Source organism: Oryctolagus cuniculus, chromosome 12, assembly GCF_964237555.1.
Source record: "Oryctolagus cuniculus chromosome 12, mOryCun1.1, whole genome shotgun sequence".
NCBI classification, from domain to species: domain Eukaryota; kingdom Metazoa; phylum Chordata; class Mammalia; order Lagomorpha; family Leporidae; genus Oryctolagus; species Oryctolagus cuniculus.
In genome coordinates this window covers 110,710,072-110,737,008 of record NC_091443.1, presented here as the reverse complement: position 1 = coordinate 110,737,008, position 26,937 = coordinate 110,710,072, and the positions used below count along the sequence as shown (strand labels likewise).

Below are 26,937 nucleotides of genomic sequence, written 5' to 3'. Positions count from 1 at the left end.
TTTTTTTTTTTTTTTTTTTTTGACAGGCAGAGTGGACAGTGAGAGAGAGAGATAGAGAGAAAGGTCTTCCTTTGCCGTTGGTTCACCCTCCAATGGCCGCCGCGGCCGGCGCGCTGCGGCCGGCACACCGCGCTGATCCGATGGCAGGAGCCAGGAGCCAGGTGCTTTTCCTGGTCTCCCATGGGGTGCAGGGCCCAAGCACCTGGGCCATCCTCCACTGCACTCCCTGGCCACAGCAGAGGGCTGGCCTGGAAGAGGGGCAACCGGGACAGAATCCGGTGCCCCAGCCGGGACTAGAACCCAGTGTGCCGGCGCCGCAAGGCGGAAGATTAGCCTAGTGAGCCGCGGCGCCGGCCCTGCATTCTACTTCTAATGCCAGCATCATCTCACCACACACTTATTTGTTTTATTTTATTATTTTTTTATTTTTTGACAGGCAGAGTGGACAGTGGTTGGTTCACCCTCCAATGGCCGCTGCCAGGTACTTCTCCTGGTCTCCCATGGGGTGCAGGGCCCAAGCACCTGGGCCGTCCTCCACTGCACTCCCTGGCCACAGCAGAGAGCTGGCCTGGAAGAGGGGCAACTGGGACAGAATCCGGCGCCCCAACCGGGACTAGAACCCGGTGTGCCGGCGCCGCAAGGCGGAGGATTAGCCTAGTGAGCCGCGGCGCGGCCCACACACAGTTACTTGTATAAAGGCTCCAGACCCTGTATTCTAGAAGAATGATGAGGCAGAGGTTATCCTAAACTGCTGCGACTCCACTCTACTTTTGGTTGCTGTAATCTCCACAGACTTGCAGATGATCGGAGTTTCTCTTTGCCTTGGTGTTATTTACCTCTTAGGATAGGTGTGGTGAGATCTGCCCCTCAACACCTGCTAATTGGTGTTTCTAACAAAATCTGAAGTACACAGATGTTTTTAAATAAATGCAAAGTATTCAACTAGTTTGTCAGTATCTCTCCTTGTGCTCTTGCTAAAGTTTAATTTTAAATCAAAATTGAACTTAAATTCTTACCTCCTGCATGACAAAACATGAACAAAAAACTGCTGCATTAGAACAAATTTTGTAATCAAAATGACAAAAAGCAATTTCTTTCCATTTGTTATGGAGACAATTACATAAAGAATTTTGGTGGGGTGCCCAAGCCATCCCACTGTGCCTGGGCCTCTCACGTCCCAGGAGTCCCTGTTCTGAACTGTCCTGCCATCCCTAGTGCTTTTTCACAGCTTACGGCCCTGTTATCCGCCCACAGAAGAGCCCAGTGCTTTCTAATTTCCGCTTTTCTGAAAGCACTTGCATAGTCTTCCTGTGCTGTTGGTGTCTAGTTCATGGCCACTTGGCTGGTCTAGAAATGCTGGGGTTCTGCTCTATGAGAACACGCCTAATGAGCACATACGAACATATTCTGTATGTACTAGGAGCTGGGGGCAGTGCCAGGGCCGAGCTGACAGCAGTGTTCCTTCTGGCTACAAGGAAGTATTCATCTGTGTGTCTGCATCTTCAGTGACCTTGTGCTGTCGTTGTTTACAGATAAGGTACCTGTCCTTGCCAGGGCTGAGTGAGCAATACCAGGTAATACCTCACAGAGCAAGTCACTTACAAAAACAACGTATGTGGGTCATCCTTGGCCAATGTGGGGCCAGACGGAGGCTGTTCTACTGGTTTTCTTTAAATAGCGCCATGACCTAACCTGAATCTAAGGTAGTTTCCAAAATATGAATGGAATGAATATTGTGGAGGATCTGGTTATGGATGTTTAACCATGAACCAGAGACCAAACGTCACTATAATACTGCTCACATCAATTAAAAAAAAAAAAAAGGAGTCACGATCATGTACAAGGTTTCTGACACAGAAGCCATTTTCTTCCCCAGAAAACAAGGCTAGTACAGTCTGTGCACATGTAAGCAGAATTAACACTGATTAAAAAAGTGTCTAGGCTGGCGCCGCAGCTCACTAGGCTAATCCTCCGCCTGCAGTGCCAGCACACCGGGTTCTAGTCCCGGTTGCCCCTCTTCCAGGCCAGCTCTCTGCTGTGGCCCGGGAGTGCAGTGGAGGATGGCCCAAGTGCTTGGGCCCTGCACCCCATGGGAGACCAGGAGAAGCACCTGGCTCCTGCCTTCGGATCAGCGTGCTGCGCCGGCCGCAGCGGTCATTGGAGGGTGAACCAACGGAAAAAGAGGAAGACCTTTCTTTCTGTCTCTCTCTCTCACTGTCCACTCTGCCTGTCCAAAAACAACAACAACAACAACAACAACAACAACAAAAAAAAACCTATAAAAAAATGTCTACAACCAGGGCTGGTGCTGTGGCACAGCGGGTTAAGCCACCCACCGTCTGCAGCACCAGCATCCCACGTGGGTACCTGCTGGAGTCTCAGCTGCTCCACTTCTCATCCAGTTCCCTGCTAATTTGCCTGGGAAGATGGCCTAAGCCCTTGGGCCCCCTGCACCCATGTGGGAGACCCGGATGAAGCCCCTGGCTCTTGGCTTCGGCCTGGCCCAGCCCCGGCCATTGCGGCTATTAGCGGAGTGAACCAGCAGATGGAAGATCTGTCTCTGTCCCTCCCTCCCTCTCTGTGACTCTTGGCCTTAGTTTCTCAAGAAGGCGAAATATGACTCATGACACTTTTGAAAAGAAATTCCAATTTTGTGAGCACTTAACTGTGTCCTGGGTGCTGCGTCGAGTGCCTTAAAATATATCATTTCATTTGATTCCAACAAGAATCAATGAGATTCCACGAGAATAGGAGTTACAATCGTCCCATGTCACGCTCTGAGAGGTTGGGTGATCTGCTTAGGATCCCAGACAAGACCCCCAGAGCTCAGAGGCAGGCTTTGAAGGCTGGTGCCGCTTCTCAACCTTGTTTACAGGAACAACTCAAACGTGGACATTAGTACAGGGAACGGCCTACTCGTCACTTCCATACCCAACAAGCCCCTGCCACTTCACTGGTTTCAGAACCCCACCAAACTTTGATGAACCCCAAGTCTAGCAGGCATCCTGGAGCCCTCCCCACCGCCAGACCCGCAGCCAATGGTGCTGGCCCCCCTTTCAAATTAAGGCAGAATCCGGTCTCTTCTCATCACCTGCCCTGCCACTGCCCGAGCTCAAGGCCCTGTGGTCACCTGGACTTCTAAGACGGGCTCCTAACCGGTCTCTGCCTTCACAGCCCATTCTGCACGCAGGAGCCAGGGTTCTTTTCGGGAACACAGATCCCAAGTTCACTCTTCTAAAACCCTGCAACGCTTCCCATTGCAACAACGGCCGGCTTCCACTGCTTCGCTCCTGGTCCTTGTGTTTTCCCCATTTCTCTGCTGTGAGCAGGGTTGGGGGAAACCAGCAAAGGTGTAACGGGAGTTACCAAGGGGGCGACACGGGTTGCTGGGTGACACCGAGCGCCTGGCGTTTGATAGGATGTTCTGGGCTGCGCGTGTTTCCCCGGCTCTCCTGTTTACAAAGACGCCAAGTCCACTGGCAGGATGGCATCGGAGCCGTGCCAGCACCTCGCCAGTGCACCTGCTTGTCCTGCTCGCTCCCTCGCACCCCGCCTGCCCTGGGCGCGCAGGACGCAGGTGCCCGCGCCCCCACCGGCGCCGCGTTGTGGGGCGGTGCCCGGCGTACCGCACCGGGTCCTTACAAAGCGTTTTGACGCCTGTCCAGCAACCCCCCCCCAAGCACAGGGAGCGCCTTCCGTGGCCTGCCCGGCCCCTTTGGCTTCGGGCCCCGTCCGGCGCGCAGATAGCGGAGCCCAGGCGAACTCGGAGCTTCGGGCCCCAGGCAGCGCCCGCCGCGTGACGTCACCGTCGGGGGCACGGGCGCGAGCTGCACCTGCCGCACAGCGTAGGTTCCACGCGCGCGCGCGCGCAGCATCCCGCGCCCCCCAACCCCCACAGTTCAGCGGCCCGGGGGCCCGGGGGGCTCGAGTCCAGAGCCGCGGCTGCCAGGAGTCACGCCCGGTCCCCCTGGACCGCGCAGGGGACGGACGGGTCCCCCGCGGTCACAGCCGCCGCCGGGGCCACGGAGCCGCAGCCGTCTCGTGGGAGGCGCCCCCACCCCACCCCCACGGGCCCCGGCCCCGCAGAGCCGCTCGGCCGCACCACGGACCCTGGGGCGCCGCGGCGCTCGCCGACCTGGCGGGCCGGGCCGCGGGGTTTCCCGCACACGGCGCGCAGGGGCGGCGGGGCGGGGCGCGGTGACGTACGGGCGTGACGCGCGACGCAGCGCGACGCGGTGACGCACGCCCCTTTGTTGGCTCAGTAGCGGCAGCAGCGGCCGTGGAGGTGGCGCTGGGGGCTGTTTTCTCTCGGAGGCCGGAGCGGAGCGGCGTCTGACTGAGGCGGGCGGCCACAGGCCCCTCGCCGCCTCCCTCGCCGCCTCCCGCGCGCCGTCCCCGCCGCCCGCCGCCCGCCGCCAGCCGCCCGCCGCCGCCGCCGCGCCGGGGAGGAGCCGCGGCCCGCGCGGCCGCAGCCAGGCCTGCGCCCCGGACACCCGCCGGAGCCGGAGCGAGAGCCGGGGCCTCGGCGTCCCCGCCCTCTCCCCGCCTCGGCCAGCGTCCGCCGCGCCATGGACTCGGACGAGGGCTACAACTACGAGTTCGACGAGGACGAGGAGTGCAGCGAGGAGGACAGCGGCGCGGAGGAGGAGGAGGACGAGGACGACGACGAGCCGGACGATGATAACCTGGACCTGGGCGAGGTGGAGCTGGTGGAGCCCGGGCTGGGCGTCGGCGGGGAGCGGGACGGACTGCTGTGCGGGGAGACGGGCGGCGGCGGCGGCAGCGCCCTGGGGCCGGGCGGCGGCGGTGGCGGCGGCGGCGGCGGCGGCGGCGGCGGGCCTGGGCACGAGCAGGAGGAGGACTACCGCTACGAGGTGCTCACGGCCGAGCAGATCCTGCAGCACATGGTGGAGTGCATCCGGGAGGTCAACGAGGTCATCCAGGTGAGCGTGGCCGCCGCGCGGGCCTGCCGGCCGCCGCCGCCCCTGCCGGGGATGCAGGGTGCGCGGGCGGGCGCTCGCCGGCCGGGCCGGGCCGGGCCGGGCCGGGCCGGGCCGGGCGCGGGGAGGCGCGCGGGGGCGGCGCTTCCCGGCCCCGGCCATGGCGCAGGCCTGCCGCCGCCGCCCGGGGCCTCCGGCTCGCGGCCGATGCCTGCCGCGCCGGGCCCGGCGGCCGCGGGCTGCCTCCCGCGCGGGGCGGGGCGGGCGCGGGTGCGGGAGGAGGAGGAGTGGCGGGGGATCGGCCCGGTCCTGGGTGCTCCGGGCCGGTCTGGGGAGGGACTAGGGCAGGCCCGCGAGCAGCTGGGTGTACGGTTGCCCCAAGCGGGCACGAGTCAAAGGAGAAACGGATCCGCCCGGCAGGCCGAGCGCCTGCCTGCTCGGGGGAGGGGAAGAGGCGCGGGTGGGCCCTTTCCGACGGCGCGGCTGCTGCTGGCGGCGGTGACGTCCTGGCTGGCTGCAGGCGAGCGCCGGGGCCGCTCCGGCCGGCCGCACACGCGTCCCTGCGGCTCGCCGGGCAGCCCCCGAGCGCAGGGCGTCCCCCTGGACGGGGCTCCGTTTTGTGAGGTTTTCTGTGTCTGAGCTCGGTGCTCTCCTGCTCCGTGGTCAGGAAGCGAGGCTTGGCCGAATTCGGTGATCGCGGCTCCTTTAAGCCTGTGCATCGGGTTTTGCAGGTGTTTTTTTTTTTTTTCTTTAAGGAAATCAAAACTTTTTATTGAGGGAAAAATCGTGGTGAGGCGGCAAGGGATGTGGTTGCAGAATAAAAATGCCTTGATCCGGTGCGGCGTTCCGAAGACGCCGGCTCCCTGCGCGAGCAGCAGTTGCTGTTGCTTTCCTGCCTGTCCCTCGGCACTTTTTTAGAAATCCCTCAGGCGGCTCGCTGGGTCCCCGATCAGCAGTGTGTCGTGGCCTGTGTCCTGACTCCGTTTCCAGCGGACCCCGTGGAGTAGTTTAGTAAGCACCAGTCTCAGAGTAGCCCCGTCTTTGAAGGCAGCACTTCCCGTTCTGAATAACAGGGAGTCTCGTATCTAGTGCTGTTCTTCAACAGTTGGGATCCAAGAAGGAAGCCGAACGGTTTTAGGTACAAATTTACTGCTTTTTTTTTTTTTTAATTCCACAAATAACGATAGTTGAAATACTGGGCCACCGAATTGAGAGCTTGCTTTTTTTACCTAAAGAGAATTTTAGGAATTTAAAGTGAAACTTTATTTACAGCTGTCATACAAAATCTGTTCTCAAGCTTATTGCCTGGCCTTCTGCAATTTTAATTAGCTTTAAAAAACTTGTAGATATTTGTTACTTAGTTTTCTGATTTTTTTTTGAAGTCTGTTTTTCCTGTGGTTAAGTCTCTTCTAGTTTTCTCAGCTGTGAGGCTTGTGTTAATTACCAAAGGTCCCAATCAAGTTCTTTATGTCACTTCTGGAAAGAAATGTGACCAGTGCATGTGATAGCATTCTTTTAAGTGAGAGAGAGTAAATGCTGATGGAGTGAACTAATAAGACCTACAGGATACCAGGGACTTTTTTTCTTTTTTATGTGTCCTACTTTTACCTTGTTTCCATGCCTGGTGTTTTGAAAGAAAACTTTCATCGTCTGCCTTATTGTAAGATCGGTTTTAAATAGGATTCCTGAATATACCTGGTGTTGTATACTCATAAGTATCTATCCCTTGTTCAAACCTCCTTCTTAGAAATAGCAATAAAATCGAAGGGCAGAGTGTTTCTGTGACCATTTTTTCTCCAAATGGTATACTTACCTAGGTCTCAGATGGGCTTTGGCTATGTTGCAAGTTCATTTTATTAATAGATGTAGACTTTAAAAGTTATGCAAGTAATAAATCCACATTGTGAGGAAAAAAACAGTGACTAGGCAAGAAAAATAAAATGACAAAATAAGCCTTCCGCTCAGAGAGAGAACACTAAACTGAACTGTAGTTACCTTTCCAGACCTCGGGATAGCTGCGCGGAGTTTCCAGTCCCGGTGGAATCATGCTGTGTGTTCTGTTTTCAGTGGAGGAGAGAGGGCAAAAACAAAGCAGTCTCTGGACCACTCTCCCTAGTCTATAGGTTGCTTCTTCAAGATCTGATCTAATCTGTTTAATCAGTGTGTTCCTATTAGCTTTCCTCTTTTATCTCTTGTTTCTGTCTTTTGTAAACATCACTGAGAGTAGTATAGACCAATCCTTTTTTAAAAGGTGCTTTTTATTTTTATTTTTTTTTACTGAAGAGATAGAGACAGCTCCCTAAATATCCAGGAGCCTGGTACTCAATCCAGGTCTTGCGCATATGGCAGAGTATCTGTGCCAGTACCTGCTGTCTCCCCGGGGTGTGTAGTGGCAGGAGGCTGCTTAGGAGTGTTAGCTGGGCTTGCCCAGAAACTCAGAGACAGGATGTGGGTGTCCTGCCTTGCCCAGTGCCCGTTCTATCATCAGTCCGCCTTTCAGTGTTTTCTTGGGATAGGTTGAACTGCCAAGACAAAGAGCTTGCCCATTTTCAAGGCATTTAGTACATGTCTCCATGTTGCTTTCAAGGAGGTTATACCAGTTTTCCCAGCCAGTGTCTGCTTGACATAAAATGGTCATTTAAAAAAAAATTGTTCTCTTCCTCCTTTTTTTTTTGTTCAAAAACTGATGAGGTTGAAACTTTTTAACATGTTTATTGGGTTTGGTTTTTCTTTTGTAAGTTGCTGTTCCCTCTTTTTACCCCCATTTGAGGTATTGATCTCCTATGTTTGAAAGATTTCTTCATTCATAGGTGTTTTAAGTGTCAGTTGTTTAGCCTTTTTTTTTTTCTCCCTCGTTTGAATGGCACAGTGAAGAGATCTTCCATCCACTGGTTCTCTCCTCAAGTGCCTGCAGTAGCCAATTCCAGGCCAGGCCAAAGCTAGGAACTCCCTCTGCATCTCCCACATGGGTGTTAGGAACCAAAGTGCTTGGGCCATCATCATCCATTCTTCCCAAGTGTATTAGCAAGGAGCTGGATCAGAAGCAAAGACAAAACTTGATCATAGGCACTCTGATGTGGGATGTGGGCATCCCGGGTGATGGCTTAACCCACTGTACTGCATTACCTGCCCTGTGTCTAGGCTTTTCAATGAAAAACAAAAATTTTTAAAAGATTTATTTATTTGAAAGGCAGAGAGAGAGAGAGAGAGTGATCTTAATCTTCTGGTTCATTCCCCAGATGGTTGCACTGGCTAGAGCTGGGCCAGGCTGGAGCCAAGAGCTTCTTCCAGGTCTCCCACATGGGTGGCAGGGGCCCAAGGACCTGGGCCATCCTGTGCCGCTGCCGCCTTCTTCTTCTTCTTTTTTTTTTGTTTAAGATTGATTGATTGATTTGAGAGGCAGAGAGTTAGAAGCACAGGCAGAGAGAGGGGTCTTTCATCCACTGGTTCATTCCCAAAATGGCTACATGGCCAGGGCTGGGTCAGACTGAAGCAAAGAGCCAGGAGCTTCATCTGGGTCTCCCACGTGGGTGCAGGGGCCCAACCACTTGGGCTATCTTCCAATGCTTTCCCAGGCGCCTTAGCAGGAAGCTGGATTGCGAGTGGAGCAGCTGGGACATGAACTGATGCCTGTTGCTGGTGTAGCAGGCAGTGGCTTAACCCCCTGGGCCACAATGCTGGCCCCTAATGTTGATTTAATATGTAACAGGTCACTGTTTTACTTAATTCACAGTAGAGTTTAACACTGACTAAGAATTTTAAGTTCCCAGCTCCACATTGCCATTCTTTGATATGAAATCAGATATATTCTTAGTGGATTGAGAAATATGTTTATAGTAGAAGATACTTGAAATGTATAAAGATCACCAAATTAATCTTTACATGGGCATTTGCTCGCTTTTTCTGGAAGAGGCGTTCAGGGCAGTGACATAAAGTGGTATTTGCCGGTGTCTGCAGGTTAGTTCTAGTCTTCAGAAAAGGAAGCTAACAGTTTTTCTTTAGAAAAGTCAATTTTTTTGGCTTTTCTGTAAATCCCTGGTTAGTTTGTTTATTTGTTCTTGTTTTATTTAAGTACTTTATGGCTACATAGCTTACCGTTGGAGCTTTTATTTTCCTTAGCTTTAATGTGCACCAGTGATGCAGAAACGCTTAAAACCCTTAACTTGAACTATTTTTACTTAACTAGTATTGCTAATATTAAAAGCTGGTTTCTTTTTTAGCTTTATTTTATTTATTTGAAGGGCAGAGTTAACAGATGGAGAGAGGGAGAGATTGATTTTCCATCCGTTGGTTTACTCCTCAAATTGCTGCAAGAGTCAGGGCTGGGCCAGGCAGCAGCCAGTACCTTCATCAGTGTCTCCTACATGGGTGCAGGGGTCCAAGCACTTGGGCCATCTGCTGCTGCTTTTCCAGGTGCACTAGCAGGGAGCTGGATGAGAAGTGGAGCAGCGTGATTTGAACTGGTGCCTGTATGGGATGTCGACTTTACAGGCTGCCTCTTAACATGCTGTGCCACAATGCCTTCCCCTAAAACGTGGTTTTCTAAGGTAACCACCTAAGTAACTAGTGAGTTATTAAACTGACCCTACCTGCACAGTTCTGTGGTTAGCTGTCTTTGACATTGCCCTCTTGTGTTTTCACTGCAGTGTCCAGCATCTATCCTTTGGTTGTGCTGTATGTGCACAGCACTGTGTTCAGTGGAGAGGCGGGTCTTGCCTAAGGAGCGTATCTTCTAGAGAGGGGGAACTTATGGTCCTTGGGCCCCATGTCCAGTGCAAGTTATGTCTGAGGTGCAGCCTGGTCATCTGTGTATTTTTGCCACTCCCATGGTAGTCATCCCCTCTGATGGTCTTGACTGAGTGAGAGGAAGTGGGGTGAGAAAGCAGCAGCCCAGAGGAATCACACCCTCAAGAGAGTTGTGCTGAGGAAGAAGCACTCGGGCCTGGGATGTGAGTGGTTGGAAAGGAGGTGTAAAGAGAGGTAGGTAGGCATCTTGCTTTTATATGATTGGCATTTTAAGGACAACAGAAATATCTAAGCCTTAATGAAGAAATTTTCTGTTGACTATGAAATCTTTTAATTTTATTTCACCTGTTTAATGAAAAAATGTGTGTAGTGGAAGAACCTCCCTAGTGAGATTACAAGCATACATGAAGAGGGGCATTGCATTCCAATATATTCTGTACTGCTTGGAGTGGCAGTTCTAGCCCTGAGTTTTCTTCTAACTTGGAAGTTCATTAACATGTCAGAACCTGTAGGTTTTGTTTTGTTTTGCTTTAATCTGAGAGATGAAAACGAAAGAGCTGAATGCTAGACTGGTCATTTTTAGATTACCTGTTTGGTTAAGGTCCTTTAAAAACCTCAGTTAATTGGAGATACTCATTGTTAATAAGAAATTGAATTTAAATCTGCATATTAACCTAAATTGACAAGTTGTTTGGGTGCCTGTGTGAGGGATGGAAGGCAGGTTGTCAGTTCTTTAAAGCTGTTAAGGAGTTGGTGTGGTTTAGATTTACTCTTTTTTTTTTTTTTTTTTTTTGTGACAGGCAGAGTGGACAGTGAGAGAGAGAGACAGAGAGAAAGGTCTTCCTTTGCCGTTGGTTCACCCTCCAATGGCCGCCGCGGCCGGCGCACCGCGCTGATCCGATGGCAGGAGCCAGGAGCCAGGTGCTTTTCCTGGTCTCCCATGGGGTGCAGGGCCCAAGCACCTGGGCCATCTTCCACTGCACTCCCTGGCCACAGCAGAGGGCTGGCCTGGAAGAGGGGCAACTGGGACAGAATCCGGCGCCCCGACCGGGACTAGAACCCGGTGTGCCGGCACCGCTAGGCGGAGGATTAGCCTAGTGAGCCGCGGCGCCGGCCTAGATTTACTCTTGAACTTTGATCTTTGCCCAGGTGATCTCCTTGAGCTGTAAATTTGAATTACATTAGGGCTTGTTGATTGGCTTTCTGGCATGGGACCTGTGAGGGCCAGCTGTCAGTTTGAACAAGCTGTCCAGGTGGCAGTGGTGGTGGGAGCTGAAGTTTGAGAACCACTAGAGGTAGTGGACATCTAGCAGCAGTGTTTTTCTTTGTGTGTCTGCTGCAGAGATGTGATGATGGAAGGTGAGTAGTTAGCAGGCCGAGCACTGTGCTGGAAGGGATTTGCCATTTGTTGCTGCCAAATGAACTAGTGGAGGTTGATATTCTAGATTGGAGCACATTCTTTCCCCTTAGATGTTCTTTTTTTTTAGAGTTGAGTTTCCTTATTTATTTATTAAGATTTCATTTATTTATTTGACAGAGTTACAGACAGTGAGAGGGAGAGACAGAAAGGTCTTTTATCCGTTGGCTCACTACCCAAATGGCTGCAGTGGCCGGAGCTGAGCTGATCCAAAGCCAGGAGCCAGGATCATCTTCTGGGATTCCCACATGGGTACAGGGGCCTAAGTGCTTGAGCCATCTTCTGCTTTCCCAGGCCATAGCAGAGAGCTGAATCAGAAGTGGAGCAGCTGGGACTAGAACTGGTGCCCACATGGGATGCGAGCGCCACGGGCAGGGGATTAACCTACTGCACCACAGCACCGGCCCCTCTTATTTATTAACACATTGGAATGGGTATTAGGTTACATGCAACTGCTCAGTAAGGAGCTCAATGTTGGGAGTGTGAGAAGACTTGTTTTTTCAAGTAGTTTATGCTTTCTGGATTAAAACACTCAAAGCTGCCTGCACATAAAATAATTTAATCAAGTGATAGATGACTAGTAATAGGTACTCATGTATGAGGGATCTGTGGGTGTTGTTTCAAAGATAGCTAGGATTTGGATGGAGAGAAAAGAAGGCCAGGAAGCTGTTCTAGGAAATGAGTGAGATGAGAATTAAGAGGGTGTCTCTACGATAGTGAGATCAGCTCACATAGAGCAGAAAGTTTTGGAAAAATTTGTATTAGGAAAAACCTATGCCTGCATTTCTAAGTTTTTTTGCACCAAAATAAACTTTTGGTTAATAAACTGGCACTGTGGCACAGCAAGTTAAAGCCCTGGCCTGCAGCACCAGTATCCCATGTGGGTGCCGGTTCAAGTCCCAGCTGCTCCACTGCCTGGGAAAGCAGTGGAGGATGGCCCGCATCCTTGGGCCCCAACATCCATGTGGGAGATCCCCTGGCTTCGGGTCGACTTAGCTTCAGCTGTTGCAGCCATTTTGGGAATGAATGAGTGGATGAAAGATGTCTACCTCTCTGTAACTGTTTTTCCAACCAGGTAAAATAAATCTTTAAAAAAATTGAAAATAATAAACTTTCAGTTCCATTTTCCCAGGAACTCTTTGAAGTGTACCTTATTTTTAGTTATCTTTTGCTCTGTGTTACCCTAAAATTTACTAACTTAAAAACAATTAACAAGGGGCTGGTGCCGTGGTGCAGGAGGTTAATCCTCTGCCTGTAGCGCCAGCATCACATATGGGTGCCAGTTCTAGTCCCGACTGCTCCTCTTCCAACCCAGCTCTCTGCTATGGCCTGGGAAAGCAGTGGAAGATGGCCCAAGTCCTTGGGCCCCTGCACCCGTGTGGGAGACTGCGAGGAGGCACCTGGCTCCTGGCTTCAGATCAATGCAGCTCTGGCTGGCTGTTGCGGCCATTTGGGGAGTGAACCAGTGTACGGAAGACCTTCCTCTTTGTGTCTCCCTCTCACTGTCTGTAACGCTACCTCTCAAGTAAATAAATAAAATCTTAAAATAAAAACACAACAATAAACATTATTCCACAATGTCTTTTTTTTAAGATTTAGTTTTTGAAAGTTACAGAGAGAGAAAGAGGGAGCTTTCAACTTCTAGTTCATTCCCCAGTTGGCTGCAACAGGCAGGGCAGATCCTGGTTGAAGCCAGGAGCCAAGAGCTTCATCTAGGCTCCCAGATTGATGGCAGGGACCCAAATACATGGGCCATATTCTGCTGCTTTTCCCAGGCCATTAACAGTGGGAAATGGAGCAGCCACAGCAGGAACTGGCGCCCAAATGGGATGCCACCTTGCAGGCCGTGGCTTTATTAGCTCTGCCGCACTGCTGTCCCCTATCTCACAATTTCTTTTTTTTTTTTTCTTATTTCTTTATTTATTTGAAAGACAGTTACAGAGACGTGGAGCCAGAGAGAGAGAGAGAGGTCTTGCATTCCAGTGGTTCACTCCTCAAATGACCGTAATGGCCAGAGCTGAGCTGATCCGAAGCCAGGAGCCAGGTGCTTCTTCCGGGTCTCCCACGTGGGTACAGGGGCCCAAGGACTTGGGCCATCTTCTACTGCTTTCCCAGGCTGTAGCATTGAGTTGGATTGGAAGTGGAGCAGCTGGGACTTGAACCGGTGCCCACATGGGATGCCGGCATTGCAGGTGGTGGCTTTACCTGCTACACCATACAGTGCCAGCTCCCACAATTTTTTTAAGTCATGATTCTGGGTGAGGCTTAGCTGAATGCCTCTGACCCAGGGTCGGTCTCTCTCTCTTTTTTTTTTTTTCCCGACAGGCAGAGTGGACAGTGAGAGAGAAAGAGAGAGAGAGAAAGAAAGGTCTTCCTTTGCCGTTGGTTCACCCTCTAATGGCCGCTGCTGCTGGCGCGCCGCGTTGATCTGAAGGCAGGAGCCAGGTGCTTCTCCTGGTCTCCCATGGGGTGCAGGGCCCAAGCACTTGGGCCATCCTCCACTGCACTCCCTGGCCACAGCAGAGAGCTGGCCTGGAAGGGGGTAACCAGGACAGAATCCGTCGCCCTGACCGGCAGGACTAGAATCTGGGGTGCCAGCTCCGCAGGTGGAGGATTAGCCTATTGAGCCGCAGCGCCGACCGAGGGTTTCTTAAGACTGCAAACAGGTATCTGTTGAGTTGCAGTTCTCAAGGTTTGAGTGGAAGAAGATCCCTTTCAAGCTTACTTGCGTGCCAGTTGGCAGGCTTTCCATACTGCGTGGTTATTGGCCACAGATGTCAGTTCTTGCCAAGTGGGCCTCTCCATGAGATGGCTCACAACACAGGAAATGTTTCTTCTAGGGTGGGAGATCTTAGAGAAGGCTCCCAAGATAGAAGCCACAGAAGTAAGATTCCATTACTTTGCCATACTGTGTGTGTTATAACACTCTATCCCACACTCCAGGTGATTATGTTAATGTAAGACCTGGAGGTGGGGGCCAGTGCCATGGTGCAGTAGGTTAATCCTCCACCTGCGGTGCTGGCATCCCATATGGATGCCAGTTCTAGTCCCGCCTGTTCCTCTTCTGATCCAGCTCTCTGCTGTGGGTTGGGAAAGCAGTAGGAGATGGCCCAGATGCTTGGGCCCCTGCACCCTTGTGAGAAACCCAGAAGATCCTGGCTCCTGGCTTTGGATTGGCCCAGCTCCGGCCATTGGCGGCTTTTAGGGGAGTGAACCAGCGGATGGAAGACCTTTTTCTGTTTCTCCCTCTCTCTGTATGTAACTCTACCTGTCAAATAAATAAATAAATATATATTTTTTTTAATAAAAAGACATGGAGGTGAAGATCATTGCAGACCATCTTGGAGGTTGCATACTTGTCCATCTCAGTCAAGAGGTGAATGACAACTCCTGTGTGATGTTTATGTATTCAATTTTTAAAAAAATATTTATTTGAGAGATGGAATTACAGATAGAGGGAGACACAGAGAGGAAGGTCTTCGAGCTGCTGGTTCGCTCCCCAAATGGCCGCAATGGCCGGAGGTGAGCCAATCTGAAGCCAGAAGTGTCCTCTCGGTCTTCCACGTGGGTGCAGGGGCCCAAGTACTTGGGCTGTCTTACAGTGCTTTTCTAGGCCATTAACAGAGAGCTGGATTGGACACTTAACTGGCACCCATATGTGATGCCGGTGCCACAGGCAGAGGCTCAGCCTGAAGTGCTGGCCCTGTGTATTCGATTTATGTATTAATGGGACAGCACATTAGTTTGAATATTTTATTTTAGATTAACCATAATTTGGTTTTGTAAAACATATCTATAAATGATGTATCCTTAGTTACCTTTCGTGGCTAAGATTGAAGTAATAACTTGTCTTTGAGAGTTATCAGGAAATTGAGATTCTCTAGTCCATTCATTTTTTTCTTCTAATCACTGGAATCATCTGAAATATTTTTTATCACAGTTTATTTTGTTGTAGGTTCACATACACTTCAAACAGTGCAGAGATCCCACAACCCTTTATTGATTTTTTTTTTAAGTGATGGTAACAGCTTAGAAAACAGTACCTTGCATGAAACATCTTGAATGATATCACAACTAGAATGTTGATATTGATTTGATCTACTTCAGACTGACTGTTGCTGGTAATTTTTAAAAAACAGATCCCCAGGCCCTGGTCCAGGACAAGGAAGAGGGACTCTGGGTTTGGGCCAGCTACTGTCATCAAATGGCAATCTTCCCTGGATTATATTCATTCACAGCTCTGGTCCTTTTTGTAATGTTCCGCCCTGCCTCTGCCTATCCCTGGGTACATGACTTGGGAGCTGTGGTGTGTGGTGAGGTGTAGTCACTCATTACGCTGTTTGGCTACTCTTGCTATTTTTTTTTTTAATGAAAGTAAAATCTACTTTCTTGTTAACTTTGATTTATTGTCTGTACAGTGGTCACTTGGAGGAAGTTTTTTTTAATATATTTTTTAATATAGCTATCATTTTGGAAGTCTAAAGGAAAAACTTTTCATGAAGTTAATCAGTCCTCCTTTATTCAGTAATTCCTTTTATGACAGCAAAACTGAACTGTGTCTGTGATGATGTGTGTTGCCAGCTTTGTTTTTTCTTTTTTTCTTTTTTCTTTTTTTTTTTGACAGGCAGAGTTAGACAGTGAGAGAAAGAGAGAGAGACAAAGGTCTTCCTTCTGTTGGTTCACCCGCCAAATGGCTGCTACGGCCGGTGCGCTGTGTCAATCTGAAGCCAGGAGCCAGGTGCTTCCTCCCGGTCTCCCATGTGGGTGCAGGGACCCAAGCACTTGGGCCATCTTCCACTGCCTTCCAGGGCCACAGCAGAGAGCTGGCCTGGAAGAGGGGCAACCGGGACAGAATCCAGTGCCCCGACCAGGACTAGAACCCGGGGTGCCGGTGCTACAGGCGGAGGATTAGCCTAGTGAGCTGCCATGCCGGCTTTTTTTTTGTTTGTTTTTTTAAAGACTATTTATTTGAGAGGCAGAGTTACAGAGAAAGGGAGAAACAGAGAAAAAAGTCTTCCCTCCGCTGATTGACTCCCCAGATGTCCACAGTGGCTGGAGCTGAGCTGATCTGAAGCCAGGAGCCAGGAGCTTCTTCTGGGTCTCCCACGTGGGTGTAGGGGCCCAAGTACCTGGGCCATCTTTAGCTACTTCCCCAGGCCATAGCAGAGAGCTGGATTGGAAGTGGAGCATCTGGGACTTGAACTGCTGCCCATTTGGGATTCTGGCACTGCAGGTGGTGGCTTAGTCTACTATGCCACAGTGCCAGCCCCTGCTTTGTTTTCTAGTTCGCCACTGTCTTTTTTTTTTTTTTTTTTTTTCCAATTAATTTATTTATTTGAAAGAGTTACAAGGGAAAGAAGGAGAGGCAGAGAGAGAGAGAGAGAAGTCAATGACCAGAGCTGTGGTAATCTGAAGCCAGGAGTCAGGATCTTCTTCCTGGTCTCCTACATGGGTACAGGAGCCAAAGGACTTACTTGGGCCATCTTTTCCTGCTTTCCCAGACCTTGGTAGAGAACTGGATTGGAAGCAGAGCAGCCGGGACTTGAACCAGAACTCATATGGGATGCAGGCACTGCAGGCAGAGGCATTACCCACTACGCCACAGCGCTGGCCCCTAGCATCTGTTCTAACAAATGAGCGAATTCTGATATTAATGCCTGAAGATTGTGAGGATTTTGATGAGAAATGGCAAATACTGTTCTGGGATTTTTCCTTCTTTATTTATGTGTGTGTATACAACACACATATGTATATATATCACACATGTATGTATGCATGTAAACATTTTTCTACTTGCACTTTTCATTGTTTTTTGCTCTGCTTCATTTAAAAGAAGTATCAGATTAGACTTGACACTTATTAGATCTTGACACAGAGTACAGTAAAGACGTTATTAGGTAACATTTCCTTGTTACTGAGACATTTATTTAGAAAATGCTAAGAATAGCTAGAATTCTTAGGCTTGCTTTGTTGTCTTCTTTGAAATGGTTATGCTTCTAATTCAAATATTAACTGACTCCAACTGCCTGGTAGTGTATCATCTCTCTCTCTCTCTCTTTTTAAAGATTTATTTATTTATTTGAAAGAGTTAAATGGAGAGAGGAGAGGCAAAGACAGAGGTCTTCCATCCGCTGGTTCACTCCCCAATTAGCTGCAGTGGCTGGAGCTGAGCCAATCCGAAGCCAAGAGCCAGGAGCTTCTTCCTGGTCTCCTACGTAGGTGCAGGGGTCCAAGGACTTGGGCCATCTTCTGCTGCTTTCCCAGGCCATAGCAGAGAGATGGATTGGAAGTGGAGCAGCCAGGTCTCAAATTGGCACCCATAGGCGATGCCAGCACTTCAGGCCAAGGCGTTAACCCAGTGTAGCCTCTTTTTTAATCATGGTTGTTCAATTTTTTTAGGCCTTGACTATAAGCTAGAGACAAGTATTTTCTGATTCTTAACAAGTATTGTAAATTAAAATTAAATTAAAGTGTCTAATGTGGACACTTGGAGTTTGTGACATTTTGGGCAGATATTTCATTAAAACATGCTAAGCCCCAATTTTTATTTTTATTTTTTTGATAGAGTAGATAGAGAGAGAGAGAGACAGAGAGAAAGGTCTTCCTTTTGCCGTTGGTTCACCCTCCAATGGTCGCTGCGGCCGGCGCGCTGCGGCCGGCGCACCGCGCTGATCTGAAGGGAGGAGCCAAGTGGTCTCCCATGGGGTGCAGGGCCCAAGCACTTGGGCCACTGCAGAGAGCTGGCCTGGAAGAGGGGCAACCAGGACAGGACCGGCGCCCCGACTGGGACTAGAACCTGGGGTGCTGGTGCTGCAGGCGGAGGATTAGCCTAGTGAGCTGTAGCGCCAGACTAAGCCCCCAATTTTTTGTATTTTTTTTTTAAATTTATGTTTGTTTGTTTATTTTGTTTATTTTAGTTACAGGGAGAGACAGACAGAAAGGTCTTCTAGCCACTGGTTCATTCCCTAAATGGCTGTAACAGCTGGAGCTGAGCCCAGCTGGAGCCAGGAGCTTCTTGGTCTCTCACGTGGGTACGGGGACCCAAGCACTTGGGCCATCTTCTGCTTTCCCAGGCCATAGAAGTGGAGCAGCTGGGGCTAGAACCAGTGCCCATATTGGATGCTGGCACTTCAGGAAGAGGCTTAGCCCACTTAGCCACAGTGCTGGCTCTGCAAAACCCAAACTTAATGCTTTGTGTCTTCTGGGCTTTCTTCCTTGGGTTGACTTACCCTTTGGTCATTCTTGGAATTTGAGGGTCATCTTTGATTTAGCACTGATGAGATTTATCTCCGACGCATGTTGCTCTCCTTTTTACTACCTCTAGTCTAGGGCCTTCCAATTTTTGCCATCTTGTCCGTCTGTCATACTGTCAAACACAAATATAATAGCTGTCACTTGCTAAGAAGATTTCCAGTTAGAAATCTAGTCCAGACTCCACTGTGGCATCCATGGTTTTCCTGTCCTAGTAGCTTATTCTTACAGTCTCATCTGTTGTCATTCCTCATCCCACACCCCCTGGTTGCAGGCTTGCTTTCCTAGTGTGTGACATGCATTTGTGTTTCCTACACAGGTTCATGTTGCTCCTCCTCCTTGTGGTGATGCCCTTTCTCTCTGGGTTTTTTTTTTTTTTTTTTTACAGTCAGAGTGGACAGTGAGAGAGAGACAGAGAGAAAGGTCCTTCCTTTTTTCCGTTGGTTCACCCTCCAATGGCCGCCGCTGCAGCCGGCGCACCGTGCTGATCCGATGGCAGGAGCCAGGAGCCAGGTGCTTTTCCTGGTCTCCCATGTGGGTGCAGGGCCCAAGGACTTGGACCATCCTCCTCTGCACTCCCGGGCCACAGCAGAGAGCTGGACTGGAAGAGGGGCAACCAGGACAGAATCCGGCGCCCTGACCAGGACTAGAACCCGGTGTGCCAGCACCACAAGGCAGAGGATTAGCCTATTGAGCCATGGCGTCGGCCCGCCCTTTCCTTCTTAATTGCTTGATGTAATCCTGTTCGGAACTTGCTCAGATTCTCCCTGGTCTCTTTCCAGGCCCATCTCCTCTGTATGTCCAGTGCTTCCTTATCTATGTTTGCATCACACTTCATCTTAACCTGTAAGAGGTTGTAATACAACCATCTCCCATCCATGAGGGTCTCTAGCTAACTATAGATGATGAGACTTTTGTGTCGAGACGTGGCACACTAAAACAATTTCTCTTTCAATTTTATTCATTTAAAAGGCAGAGAGAGAGACTGAGCTCACACAGGCTCCCATCCACTGCTGACTCCCCAAGTGCCTACAGTGGTCTGAGCTGGGTAAGGCTGAAGCCAGGAACCAGTTACTTATTTTTTATGTGGGTAGCAGGAATCCAACTACTGCAGCTTCTAGAGTCTGCGTTAGCAAGCAGGAAGCTGGGGTCAGGAGCAGAGCCTAAACTTGAAACCAGCTACCACCATATGGAGTGAGGTATTCCTGATAGCATTTAACCGCTTTGTCAAATACTGAGCCCCTAATAGTTTCATGCAGTGGCAGCTCAGTGAATATTTGCTGAAGTTTATCCGTTGCTGGCAGGTGCTTGCTAACTTCATTTCTTTAGCATGTAAATCAGTGAATTACTTTAACATTTCTCAGTAGTGGCAAATAATAATGTAAGAAGATGACAAGAAGAAAAGTGCTTAAATTCCAAGAAAACACACTTTTTAAAGATTTAGTTTATTTGAAAGGCAGAGTGGGGCCAGTGCTGCGGTGCAGTGGGTTAAAGCCCTGGCCTGAAGCGCTAGCATCCCATATGGCGTCAATTCAAGTCCCAGCTGCTCCTCTTCTGACCCAGCTCTCTGCTATGGCCTGGGAAAGCAGTATAAGATGGCCCAAGTCCTTGGGCCCTTGCAACTGCATGGGAAGACCTGGAGGAAGCTCCTGACCACAGCTCCGGCTGTTGCAGCCATCTGGGGGGTGAACCAGCAGATGAAAGACCTCTCTGTCTACCTCTCTCTAACTCTGCCTTTCAAATAAATAAAATAAATATATAAAAAAAATTAAAAGGGCAGAATTACAGCGAAAGAGGGAAGGGGGAGGGGGAAGAGAGAGAGAGCGAGTGCGTGAGTGAGCATGCATGCAAGAGAGGGATGGAGAGAGGGATAGGTTCCATCTGCTGGTTCCCTCCCCAGATAGCTACAACAGCTGTGGCTGGGCCTGGGCCTGGGCCAGGGTGAAGCTGGGAGCCTGTTTTGATGGCCAGGGCTCAAGTACCTGGGCCATCTTCTGCTGCTTTCAAATGGAGTGGCCAGAACTTGAACCAGCATTGCATGTCATGCAGCTTAACCTGCAAAGCCACACTTTTTAAGGCGCCTGAATATACAAAGGGAATTTTATTTGCATATGGTTAGTTCCCTGTGACTTTATATGAATTGACACAATGATGGCGAAAACAGTTGAGTGACAGTAATACAGGAGTTCTCCAAGTATGGCCTATAAGAGCAAAACCATTTGATAATAGTACTGACATTGCCTCTTTTAAGTTTGCTAACATTTGTACTGATGGTGCCAAAGCGACATGTGGGTAAATAGGCCTCAGCATGGCTTAGATCAGAGGCCTCCTACTGCACTGCACAGTGAAAGGCCAGTCTCACTTAGGTTCTCAGTGGAAAAGTAAACATGGTTGGTTTTATTAAGATCTCTTCATGGCCGGCGTTGTGGTATAGCAGATTAAACTTCTGCATGGGATGCCTGCATGCCATTTGACTGCTGGTTTAAGTCCTGGCTGCTTCACATAGGATCCAGCTCCTTGCTAATGTGCCTGGGAAAGTAGCAGAAGATTGCCCAAATGCCTGGGCCCCTGCATCCACATGGGAGACCAATGGGGTGCTGGCACCGCAGGCAGCGGCTTTACCGACTACACCATGAGTTGGCCCCCAAAATGGAAAAAAAATTTTTTTTTTTTAATTTATTTGATAGGTAGAGTTATAGACAGTGAGAGAGACAGAGAGAAAGGTCCTCCTTCTGTTGGCTCACCCCCCAAATGGCCACCAGGCTGGCGCTGCGCCGATCCAAAGCCAGGATCCAGGCGCTTCTTCCTGGTCTCCCATGTGGGTGCACGGGCCCAAGCACTCGGGCCATCCTCCACTGCCCTCCTGGGCCACAGCAGAGAGCCAGACCGGAAGAGGAGCAGCCAGGACTAGAACCCGGTGTCCACCTGGAATCCCGGCGCCGCAGGTGGAGGATTAACCAAGTGAGCCTTGGCGCCGGCCCCTGGAAAAAATTTTAAGGACAGTTTGACTTAAAATTGTCTAATGAGGTAATGAATCCATCAACACTGGGAAGATCTGTATAATGTCACGAAGCAGCATTTCCAGAAATGGAAGGGATTGGAATGGGTACTTATTTTTTCAGGTAGCTATAGAGATACTGTTTGACATATTTCATTTACTTATTCATTTTAGAACATATTTGAGAGGTAGAGCTACAAAGAGACAGATCTTCCATCCGCTGGTTTGCTGGGCTGGTGCAAAGCCAGGAGCTTCTTCTGGGTCTGCCACACAGGTGCAGGGACCCAAGCACTTGGGTCATCTTCTACTGCTTTTCCAGAGTTGGGTCGGAAATGGAGAGGTTGGGACTAGAACTGGTCCCCATATGGGATGCTGGCGCCGCAGGTAGAGTGTTAGCCCCTTATGCCGCAGTACCAGCCCTGACATACTCCATTTATTTTTTTTATTCTGATTTGTACACTAAGATGAAAGTTGTATGAGAGCAGGGACTTCGTTTTATTCATTGTGGTAGTCTCACTGGCCCAGAAGAGTACCTCACACATAGTGGCACTTCTTTTTTCATAATTACTTTTATTTCACTTCCATTTTGAAGAATATTTTTGCTAGATGTGGTCCCATACTTCTAGGTTGGGAAGATTTTTGTCACCTAAGGTGTTTCTTTGTTTTTTAAATCTGAGTGCTTTTGACAGTTTTTACTTTGTTTTTGGAAGACTGATAAAACATTAATGTGTCTAATTGTGACTTTGATTGTTTATTCTTGGGTTTTCAGATCCTTTTGACTCTGGGAATGAACTCCAGCTGCACGTGTACTGGAGCTTTTTGTTTTGTTCTGTTCATGTCCAGTGCTCTTTTTCCTGTATCTTCTATTTTCTCTGTACTTTAGATAATTTCTATTGTTTTCACTTTTCAGTTCTCAAATCTGCCCTCTCCTGTGTCTTGTTTGCTATTAAACACATCTTTGTTAGTATTAATTTCAGATACTGTATTTTTCAGTTTTTAAGGATTCCAGGAATCTGAGGGAGAAGGGCTAACCCAGTGTTTGTCAAATATTTGCAAAGCTGATGCATAATTTCTATTTGATTCCTTTTTGATCACTAGATATTAATTTTCTGGTGATTTCTTTTGCTGCATTTTCTTCAGGATATTTTACTCATTCAGCTGTGAAAGTTTTGTCAGCTAACTATGTATCCGAATCATCTAAGAGTCTGTCTTTTTTTGTTTTTCCCCTCTCTCTTTAGGTTTTTGGTTATGTTTTAAAAAGTCCTTTGGCAGACTTGTTTTTCCCCATATGCAGTGAGAGAGAGAGAGAAACTGAGACTGAGATCCCTGATCCAAATACCTTCAATAATTGGGGCTGGACCAGATCTCAAGCTGCTGGAAGCTAGGAATGCAATACAGGTCTTCCACATGGGTTCTGGGAACCCATTCTCTTGGGCCACCTGCTGTCTTCCACATTAGCACATTACCGAGAAGCTGGAGCCAGGAGTCTGAAGCAGGAATCCAAGCCAGGTACTCTGATGTGGGACAAACACGTAGAATCAAGGAATTTTGGATATAAGGATATAAGGATATAAGGCCAGGAAAAGCTGTTAGCAACCCAGGGGAAGCAGGTCTATCACTCTCCTGAGCAAACTGAGAGGCCCACCACAGCCCTTCACTGTAATGCAGTTTTGAGGGAGAAGGGCTAACCCAGTGTTTGTCAAATATTTTCAAAGCTGATGCAGACAGCCTGGAAAGCCCTTGAATGGTAAATGGAAGAGATCACAGACCTGGATCATTGATAATATTCGGATCTTTATGAAGTCAGGCTGTGCTCTGCTTTTAGCCACTGGAGCTCTTTAATTACACAGGCTGTGCAATATGTTTCTGGTTCTTCCATAGCTTTCTTCCATCCTTCTAAGGTTTCGTATATTCCTGACTTGTTTACAGACTGCTGTCCTTTTATTGTTTGATGTAGGCCAGTGTGGATCAGGAATACCAAAAGGGATTAATTTTATACCAGTAACAAAATTCACTCTGTATAATAATGATTTTTAGTCTCTGGCCCAGTGCAATCTCAGTTCAGCAAATACACGGAAGAGAAAGATGGGTTATTCCTTGAGATACCCATATATGTCTCAGTAATAAAAGGCTTTGCTGGTTCCTTATTGTTTCCTTTTGTCACTGTATTGTTATTTGTGCTAAAACAACACAAGTTCACCCTGCGCCGCGGCTCAATAGGCTAATCCTCCACCTAGTGGCGCCGGCACACTGGATTCTAGTCCTGGTCGGGGCGCCGGATTCTGTCCCAGTTACTCCTCTTCCAGGCCAGCTCTCTGCTGTGGCCAGGGAGTGCAGTGGAGGATGGCCCAAGTCCTTGGGCCCTGCACCCCACGGGAGACCAGGATAAGCACCTGGCTCCTGGCTTCGGATCAGCGCGGTGCGCCGGCTGCAGCGCACCGGCCGTGGCGGCCGTTGGAGGGTGAACCAACGGCGAAGGAAGACCTTTCTCTCTGTCTCTCTCTCTCACTGTCCACTCTGCCTGTCAAAAAAACAAACAAACAAACAAACAAAAAAAAAAAAACAAAAAAACCCCACAACAACAGAAAAGTTCATTCTCGGAGGGTTCTGAAGGTCAGAAGTCTGAAGTGAATCTCACTGGGCAAACTGAGGGTGTCTTCAGGCTGTCCTCTAGGGGAGACTGTTTCTGTGCCTTTACCACTTCTGGAGCCATCTACATTGCTCGGCTTGCAGCCTGTCTGTGTTCAAATCCTGCAGTGTGATACCATCAGATTTCTGTGTCTGGCCTCCGCTTTTGCCTCTTCCTACCCAATTTAAAGGACTGACCTGGATGGTGTACAATAATCTCTTTACTTTAAGGTCAATGGATGGTCAGCCTTAATTCTCTCTTTAAAAATAAAAGTTTATTTATTTATTTGAAAGGCAGAGTTACACACACACACACACACACACACAGTCAGTCAGTCTGTCTGCCAGTCTTCCATCCACTGGTTTACTCCCCAAGTAGCTGCAATGGCCAGAGCTGGGCCAGGCTGAAACCAGGAGCCAGAATTTTCATCTTGAGACTTCTACATGGGTGCAGGGGCCCTAGTATTTATGCCTTCTTTTGCTGCTTTCCCAGGTGTATTAGCAGGGAGCTGAATCAGAAATGGACCAGCTGGGACTCACTAGCACCCATATGGGATCCAAACATTTAACCTGCTAATGCCACAATGCTGGCCGCTTAACCTGAATTCTTACCTGTGGCTTCAGTTTCCCTGGTGTGATGTAGTGTCATATGCACAGGGTTCACGTAATTAGGTGCTTTTTGTCCGCTTGCTCCCAGTGCTAAGGAGTGCACCAGTTGTGGTAGCACTAGCTCCTTCTGTTCTTGTGACCTCAGCAGATAGGTAATTATGGACATTATCTGGCTTCTCTAATGCCACTCTGAGCCCTCCTGAATTTTACTGTCCCTGGAACCATCATGATCTTCCCAGCACCGTGTTCTGCCAGATCTGCACTTAAAGATGAGAGAGAAATATTTTCTTCCAGAGTTCATAGCCTAGGCAGGGCAGGCTGATCTGTAAGTACTTGATTACAAGGGCAGGAACTCAGGACCTGAGGACCCACCTACTTCTATCATGGGTGACCTGGTCCTAGTTATTTCCTGTTTTTGGACTTGCCCTGGTTTCCAAGGTTGGGAATCTTCGTTGTTTCTGCGTCCTGCTGATTGGCTTTAGGAAATGTCAGCTCTGGTGTGGATCACTCTTGTTGAGTGTTGCCACCTGTGCAGCTGAGGTAAAAGAGCCTCGCCTTCTGTAGTGACCACTTCGTTTCTAGGAAAGAAGGAAAATGTTGACCTTGTGAATAAGTAGAATCTTCTTATTTTATTTTATTTTATTTTATTTTTTGACAGGCAGAGTGGACAGTAAGAGAGAGGGACAGAGAGAAAGGTCTTCCTTTGCCGTTGGTTCACCCTCCAATGGCTGCCGCGGCCGGCGCAGCACGCTGGCGCATTGCGCTGATACGAAGGCAGGAGCCAGGTGCTTTTCCTGGTCTCCCATGGGGTGCAGGGCCCAAGCACTTGGGCCATCCTCCACTGCACTCCCTGGCCACAGCAGAGAGCTGGCCTGGAAGAGGGGCAACCGGGACAGAGTCCGGCGCCCCGACCAGGACTAGAACCCCGTTGTGCCGGCGCCGCAAGGCGGAGGTTTAGCCTAGTGAGCCGCAGTGCTGGCCAAGTAGAATCTTCTTAACTTAGAAGCTGTCAGTGGTTATTAGAAGGTGCCCTCTGGAAAACAGAAGAATCAAAAGAATGTGAAAAGGATGATATTTATGGAAATGGAGTCTTTTTGCAGCCTGTCGCTCCCACTCTTCGTGGAGGAACGACAAAGGACCCTGCACTGTTCTTTTCGTCTGCTCGGCCCTCCCCGGGTTTGCTGCTGGTTCTTCCCGGGTTGGCTACTATCCCTTCCACCTCCGTGGAAGGGCAGTTCCCCCTGGCCGCATTCCCCACTTCCGCAGGGGAGCGGCACACCGCCGGCCGGCTTTCTCGGGGGCTGCACGGGTGTTCCCTCAGATGTTCCCCTTAGATGTTCCTGGTGCATGCCGTCTCTCTCCTCCTTTATAGTCCTCCTCCGCCAATCCCAACTCGGCTGCCCACACGCCGAGTACGCTGCTCTCCAATCAGGAGCAAGTCCTACAGTTTATTGGTTGAACTGGAGGCAGCTGTGTAAAAGCTGTTTACTTCTCTCCCAGCGCCATACTGTGGGAGAGCAGATGCATAGAATAAGTCTTAATTCCAGTAACTCAGTCTAGTCCGGATTGCTCCCCACAGCAGCCTTGTGAGTACAGTATAATCATCACAGAGAATGCTGAAATACCTCATTTTTCTACTATGCTAGTCGTCTTACCCAGTTTATAAGTGTCAGAAAGCCTCAGACTTGGTCTAAATCTGTGGCAGCGAAGGGATAGGAAGTGATATGTAAGAGGGACTTACTTGGCAGACCTGACATGAACCTTGTAGTCGTAATAATTAAAAGATGCAGATCAGGATGAAAAATTCCTTCGTGTGGTAGATCAGGCTCTTCATAATTGGCCCCATGTCCCTTACCTGCTCTTTCTTCATGCTCATCCTCACTTAGCAGAATTTTTCTTAGACCTGTGTAAGATTTTTTTTTGTGCTTCCGAGCTTTTCCCCTGATAAACTCATTTATCCTTTAAGATGTACCCTAAATATCATTTCTTCCTTGAACCCTCCTGAGTGGCTCTCAGAATTTTCAGTGTACTTTTAATAATCAGTGAAATAGATAATATTTTAATAACTTATATGGATAAAGAAATTGATGCTATAGAAATTCAATAATGTGCCTAATTTATAACTGACTTGGAACTTAGTATTGTGTGTCATTTATCACAAACAGATGTGGAATGTTACTGTCTCTGTGCTCTCCAGAACCCTTTTCCAGCTTGCTCTGTAGTCAGGAAGACTGATTGGAACAGATGGAGCCACTGCGTTCTGATCCCTGACTTGTCTGCTGTGGCCTGTGAATACAAATAAATAGTAGTAAACGAGTGGAATAGACTCATAAGTGCACTCCAGCTCT

General features: G+C 49.2%; 1 protein-coding gene across 2 annotated transcripts in view; it reads left to right on the top strand.

Annotated features, from left to right (window-relative positions):
• The first annotated feature begins 4,240 nt into the window (after positions 1–4,240).
• The window catches only part of ARIH1 (ariadne RBR E3 ubiquitin protein ligase 1), a 111,818-nt gene continuing 89,121 nt past the window's right edge, over positions 4,241–26,937 (top strand). For both annotated transcript variants that reach the window (XR_007910396.2, XM_051822317.2), the window contains exon 1: positions 4,241–4,943. Coding sequence is in view for 1 of the 2 variants with exons in the window: in XM_051822317.2 (XP_051678277.1) it covers positions 4,569–4,943 (375 nt within the window). In the remaining variant the exon portion in view is untranslated. The remainder of the gene's footprint in view (positions 4,944–26,937) is intronic.